Source organism: Cariama cristata, unplaced genomic scaffold, assembly GCF_000690535.1.
Source record: "Cariama cristata isolate BGI_N322 unplaced genomic scaffold, ASM69053v1 scaffold34889, whole genome shotgun sequence".
Taxonomy (NCBI): domain Eukaryota; kingdom Metazoa; phylum Chordata; class Aves; order Cariamiformes; family Cariamidae; genus Cariama; species Cariama cristata.
Window position 1 is genome coordinate 1 of NW_009636908.1, and position 6,625 is coordinate 6,625.

At 40.3% G+C, this 6,625-nt stretch overlaps 1 protein-coding gene across 1 annotated transcript in view; it reads right to left on the reverse strand.

Moving 5' to 3' along the window:
• Positions 1-3,585: 3,585 nt before the first annotated feature.
• The window catches only part of TMEM242 (transmembrane protein 242), a gene marked incomplete at both ends in the record, with an annotated part of 5,600 nt that continues 2,560 nt past the window's right edge, over positions 3,586-6,625 (reverse strand). Inside the window, one exon of the mRNA XM_009708099.1 lies at positions 3,586-3,723. Within this exon, the coding sequence (XP_009706401.1) occupies positions 3,586-3,723 (138 nt within the window). The remainder of the gene's footprint in view (positions 3,724-6,625) is intronic.

The following is a 6,625-nucleotide window of genomic DNA, read 5'->3' on the forward strand; positions in this document are numbered from 1 at the left end:
TTGAGTCGGCCATCGTTTCAAACCAGAGCATGGCTAAGGTGAGCAGAGTTCAAAGCACAAGGAGCACAGAGCACATCTTCCGCTGCACTTCTCCAAATTCACTGAGGAGCTTTGCTCGCTCTCCTCCTGTAAGGCCAGCCCAGGCCGTGGTGTGCTCCAGCCTCAGCCGTCCCCACAGGCTGGCCGGCCAGGCGGGGGACTGCTCAGTAGGTTTCCCGGCCAAACCCGCGACGCTTCAAGATCTAGCTCTCTTACTCCTTTTGGTGCGATTCCTGCCAACCCATCACATCTGATTTTCCACTGTGGCTTCTTGTATTTTACTCCTGGAGATGACAAGAGGCATTAAATACCACTTAGCAACTCAGTTTTATTTGACTCAGAACTCCCCTCCGAACTCTGCAAGTGAAGGTCAGTCCTTTATTCACCAAGATGCCACCAAGACAGTCACAGGGACGAAGTTGGCAATGGATTTTAGAAAGCACTGGAGGGAGTTAATACACTCCTACGTGTGACAGAGGCAGCTTTCTTGTTTGCTAAATGAAACATCTACAGTGCTTACAATCAGAATTTTATTATCCTTAACAATTTAATATGGAGAGACTACATTAGCTGTCAGTAATATTATCAATATTACCAGTAGCACTTAAATGAAGCTGCTGCCCAGCAAGGCCAGCTCACTAATTAGCAGGTCCCAAAGGCAGCTGGTTAATGTTAAAGGCAGCAAGGTGAAGAGGCTGGCCAGAACCTCTTCTTCTCTTTGTCCAGCTGGCAAAGCTTTAGTTACTAAGTTCACACAGATTCCTGGCATTAAAATGAGTCAAGTCTCCCCTCAGGTCACGTATAGTATAGCACTTTCAGAGGCTAAAGTCTGCCTTAAGTTCATAGCTTTCAAATCTTGATACCTGATGCTAGGTTTGGAATTATAACTTGAACTTCTACAGTTACTGGGAACCTGCATGTACTACAGAACTCAACCATGCCGAAGACTCGGGACATTTTTATTCAGGTAAATCTGTAAGAGCCTCTTTTTAAAATGTTTAACTGAAATTAAAATGTTCGTTTTAAAATTTTGAGCTTAAGAGTAAAATCCACGGTGTCTTCCATGGTCTAACAGTTTATGTGGAAAGAAACTTTATTTTACTCGATAACTTCAGTAAATAATTTCCCACAAATAAAAAATTATTTTTGTGACTATCCAAAGAGTATTAGACACAACATATGCATCTGTGTTCTTAAAAATCAGTATTTTAAGTGACTGTTAATCTGTTATGATAACAATTAAGAATTTTCAAAAGTATCAGAATTCTTCCCCTGAAATAGGATAATAAATAAAACAGGCCCTTCTTAAAATGAGTATATATTTAAGAGTCCAGAACTAATGATATATGAGCCAGTTTATAACCCTTTTTTAATCTCAATTGTTCAGGAAGATGATATTTAAGGACAAAAATACTGTCTCAACAGTCAGTGTTTGCTCCCGAGTGTTACTTTAAAGCAGCATGCAAAAAAGTGTCAACAACAATCAAAATCGAAGATGACTTATTCTAGAAATGTATTTTTAAGGCTAATGAACCTCTTCTCTTTGGTCAGAATATTTAATTTTTAACATACTTCTGCTTTTCTACCTCCAGCAATTTTAAACATACATATGTATTTGATTTTAACAGATATATAGTAAAACAGGAAAAAGAAATGTGTGACAGGAAACTTACAAATTGCTAATTTTTGATTCTGCAATAATCAGTAGCGTTATTGTACATGTTTCCTTTCTGCAGTGGGAATTTAAAAGTCTATAGTGAATGCAATAAATACATCAGTGGAGAGCAAAGAGCGAGCCATTCAAAATCACGTGCAGACACATTCTCTTGACAGAAATCTGCTTCCTTCAGCATCTGCAGTTCTCACTGTGCACCATGGTGAAATGTAAGCACTCGACAACAGAAAACAATACCAACAGGCATTTCCAAGAATCTCTTAAAATAGTTTCCCCCACCTCCTTTCAACACTAACACAACACAGAATATAGTAAGTGCAGCTTTCTGACTAGGAACGCTCATTGAATCTCTAAAACGCCCTGCAGCGTCCTGTATGCTTCTGACACAAGAGCCACTGCTGGCAGGTAACCAGAAGCCCCATCAGACTCTGACACATCCTGGGGCTTGGCCATCTCAAGCTTATGTGGATGTTCCCTGTCAGGCAGTCTAAAGCAAAGCGGCCTCACAGGGAAACCAGGCAACTGTGGGTCTAGGCCAGTACTTCTCAAGGAAGTAAAAATTAAGCTTACTGAGAAACATTTAATGTAAATTGCAGACTAGGGTCAGATTCTGCTGTCCTCTGGCAGGACTAGAAGTACTGTGATGGAACAAAAATAAGAATCGGAGGCATAGTGTGAAATGAATCCTTTTGGCTGATGATATATCTGACAGTAAACTGAGGGGACTGATGTAGCTCAGCGTGCAGAGAGTATAAACTGGTACTCCCACTCTTCATCTCCCTTCCCTGCCATTCCACTACAGCCTCACGACAAGGACTTGAGTTTAAACAAAATGTGTTGTAGCCAACTCCTATGTCCTGCTATGCTTTTTTGGTGTTCTGCCTTCCTTTACTGGCTCCTATTGAGAGTCAACATTGGAAACTAAGGAATAAGGGATTGTGTAGTGCTGTACGTTGGGACCCAAATCGTGACCTACAGGATACATCAGCAGAGTAGACAAGAAGCTAGAACTTGAATAAAGGTATTAATGAGAACAGTACTGGGATGAAGTAGTATCTTCTTCCTTTTAGTTTTGGGAGACACTTTGCTGAATATATAATTTGCCACACAAAGTAAAGGAAGTCTGTTCATTCCTAGTCCTAAAGAGGATGCAGACAGTTCTGCCAAACTTACAGCTGCAAGGCACTCTTAAGTCCTGGCTCATTACTAGGGGCAAACCAAAATGCTTACAGAAACTTTAGTGTTCATGCTCAACACTGTGAAATACTGGAACATAAGCAATTTACTGAAGATAGCCTTAGCCTCTTGGGACATACAGATGCTTCCCAAGTTTCTTTGCCTTGACATGGCATGTCATGGACCACGATTCTATTGCACATGAAACTCAAATCTTTTGTCCCCTTGCCCCTTCCAGAAACACACATGAAAGCAGGCTGGTTTCCTCTCAGTTTTTCTTATGTCCCCAGTGTCCTGATGCAAAAAATGGAACTTGGACAAAGAAATGGATTGCTCTAAACATAGGATTCAGGGGCTAGCCTTCAATTCAATAAGCAAAGGATACAGAAAGTTTGCAGCTACTATTTTAGTCTCTAAATTAGAACACCAGCTCCTTTGTGAAGAATCTGAAACATCTGTGCAAATAAACATAAGCAGGACAAAACTGTCCTTCCCCCAAAATCATCTCCTCCCACAACATCCCATTTTTTGCAGCTGTAAGGACACCTTCCCTGTGTGCACACACTCTGGCTAGTCACTCTACATATGGTGAATGAAGGTCTAACTCATTCACTGAGGTAGTAGAGAGATACCACCCCAAGATGCATTACTCAAGGAAAAATACAGTATTTCAGGGAATCATACTTGCTACTCACACTGTGCACACCCAGAGCCTTCCAGATGGCAAAACTTAGCAATCCTACTCCACACCATGCATAGAGTGAGCCCCATCCTAGGGCTCGTAAGGCCAGTGACGAACCACTCTCTGGTAGTGCAGCTGTAGCAGTAATCCCCTAGAACCAAAAATAAAAGTGATCAAGACAAAGTGAACAATAATGGGGAAAAAATATGAACTACAAAAGTTAACTTTGTGATCTAGCATTTTTCCTGACTTGCCAGCTGTACCAGTGTGGCCACAGAAACTTACAGCTGCCAGCAGACCCAAAGAGCCAAGCAAGGGAGTGGATGAGCTGCTGTCACACCACAAGTGGCTTTCATGGTTCGCAGTACCACACAGGGATGACTTTTATTACCTGGAAATGCTGAAGTCAACTGTTTTGTGGGCACAAGAATCCAACACTCAGTTATCCCACCAGTCAAAATACAAAACTGAACCAAAACCAGTCACAAGCCCTTATGCACATCATTGATTTTGGTACTCTTTCTTGGGGGTATGGATGGAGGGCAACTGTTGGCCTACAGGTCTTTACCTGCACTCCCAAAACAGCAGGTTAGGACATTGCAGGAACCTGAGTAGCTTTTAGCTGGATACAGAGAGGGCATAACAGTGACTGAGACACTAATTTCAAGGGTCTGCAACTCTGAAGGAGCTCTGGAAACTGTATAGGAAAATTTTGTAAAGAGTAAACAACGCTGAACCCATCCCCACACAGAGTTCACCAAGTGGCAAGACAGAAAATGCTCTGCAGTCTCCACACTTCTCATTTTTGTCAGAAACAAGAGTAGGTGGTTTTAACCACTTGTTAAGATATTGCTGTATACAAGATGTCCTGAAAACACAAAACTTGTGTCACTTGGGAAAGCCACCTCAGGCCAAGAAGAACAGAGCTTCAGCCGTGGTGGGGCCCCAGCCTTCTCTGTTGCAGCACATAAATGCACACTGATTGCAGCTACCAAGGGCATAAGCAACACGCTGGCTGACGTCAATCAATTCGCACCGCGTGTTCACCGTTAGCCAGCCGATCTCATCTCACAATGCCCACCTTACTGTACCTATTTGGTATAGGATGGCTTCAATCTGTGTAGCCCACAAAAGCAGTAAGACAGACATAATCCTCTTGCTCATAGTGGTAAATGTCAGCAAGAGGGTTTGGGGTTTTTTTCCCCAAAGGATCACTGGTCAGTTCTTCATGGGGAAACATAGATGTCAGATGGTAACTGTTCAAGGCTGGCATCTATGGTCCTTACACCACTGAAGAGTCCTACTTACTTACTGGGTGTCTTGGAAAAAAAAACAATTATTGCTCAGAGGTAAACATAAATGAGACTGCAAGCATACAAATATATTCAAGAAAGAATTACTTCATTTATAGCCTAAAATAATGAAAAGTGAAATTAACTTGTGGAAGGATCAAAAAAATTTTCCTCCAAAACGTGCCAAAGAGCTGCACTTTTCTATTCATCACAAGAAGTGGGAAAAAAAATCTTTTGTATTCTTGTTTTAAAGAGACTTCAGATTTTTAAATTTTTTTTTAAATGGTTCTGTTTCTTCTTTGATATAATTAAAGATGTGCCATGTCTATCACTGTGGTATTTGGTCAGTGAAACAGCACCAGTAGTTTTTTTTCCTCTTGGCTTTTTATTTATTGAAATGTTAAAATGATCCTCAGACAGTCCTCAGCATTAACACTTTTCCTTAGGATTTAGCTGTAGGCACAACAGTTACCCAAGGCCAAATACAGACCTGGTGAAGGGCACAAGCAAAATTTATCTTGATCCTTATTTATTCCGATTTGGACATCCCAAAGTGGAAGCCATTAACAAAACAATGTTTTGTAAGCATACACATACATGCACACAGATACAAACAACAGACATCTCTAGGCACACTATTATACCAGGTCCTATTATTTTCTTACCACAGCTAATGAACTTTCATAACTCTTTCAGCAGAGACTGCTTTGAGTAGATTTAAAATGCTGATGATCATTGCTGAAGTTTTTCTTGCTTCTATATTCTAACCATATACAACAACATGCAGAAAAATTTCTCCCATTTGGAAGATGGGAAATGAATGGACAAAAATATCCTCTACACAGAATCTTTAAATAGGAGTCATTATCTGTGAAAATTGCTAGCAAAAAAAACCCTACCCGAATGCTATTTAAAATGCTCGACTGCCCCAGAAAAAAAGTGGTAAATGGAAACAATTGATCTGGTTTTACTGACAGCAGTCAAACAGCATTCAGGCACAGGCTGGTTCTCGGGGTATTAAGTACACAGACAAGGGTTTCTGTAAACAACACAGTTTGTAATATGATTACCAGATATACTTTTTAGAGCATCAAGATGAATTAATGACAGTAATGAAGCGCTAAAAAAAAAATTAAAGACAACAGTAGCATGGGAGAAAAAGATGTCACCAACAAAAGAACACTTTTAAGAGAACTGAGTTTTATTCACAAGCCTGTTATTCTGTGAACAGATTGTTTTATCTTCATTACTGCTCCTTACTCTTCATTACTGCGCCTGTATTTTTTTAAAAAAGCAACTCCTTAATTTAAAAAATAAGCTATTAAACAATGCTTGAGTTTTTCTAAAAACCAGGCCAGGAAAATATAGGGCAGAATTAGCTGATTTCGTTACCAAAATTTATGCTTCATATTTAATTTTTATTTTTTTTTTCTGGAGGATATAAGCAGGAAGTGGGAGAAGGAGAAATGACATTGTTTTTTTCAGACACAGGCCTCAATCCTGTAACTATCCCCTTGTGCATAACAGTGTGTCTGAAAGGAAGCAGTGCCTAAAATAAACGGTGTTCAACTGTTTTGGTTGATTGTATTCAGCACGTTCACTGTTTTGTATGACCTAACCCACTGTAAAATTAAACACCTGGATAAATGCTGGTAAAACTGGACACTTATCACAAGGAGGCTGCTGCATCTGAGCATTTAATTTTAACACACACACACACACCCCCCCCCCCCCATTTTTTAGCTGAGGGGCTCTGCAATC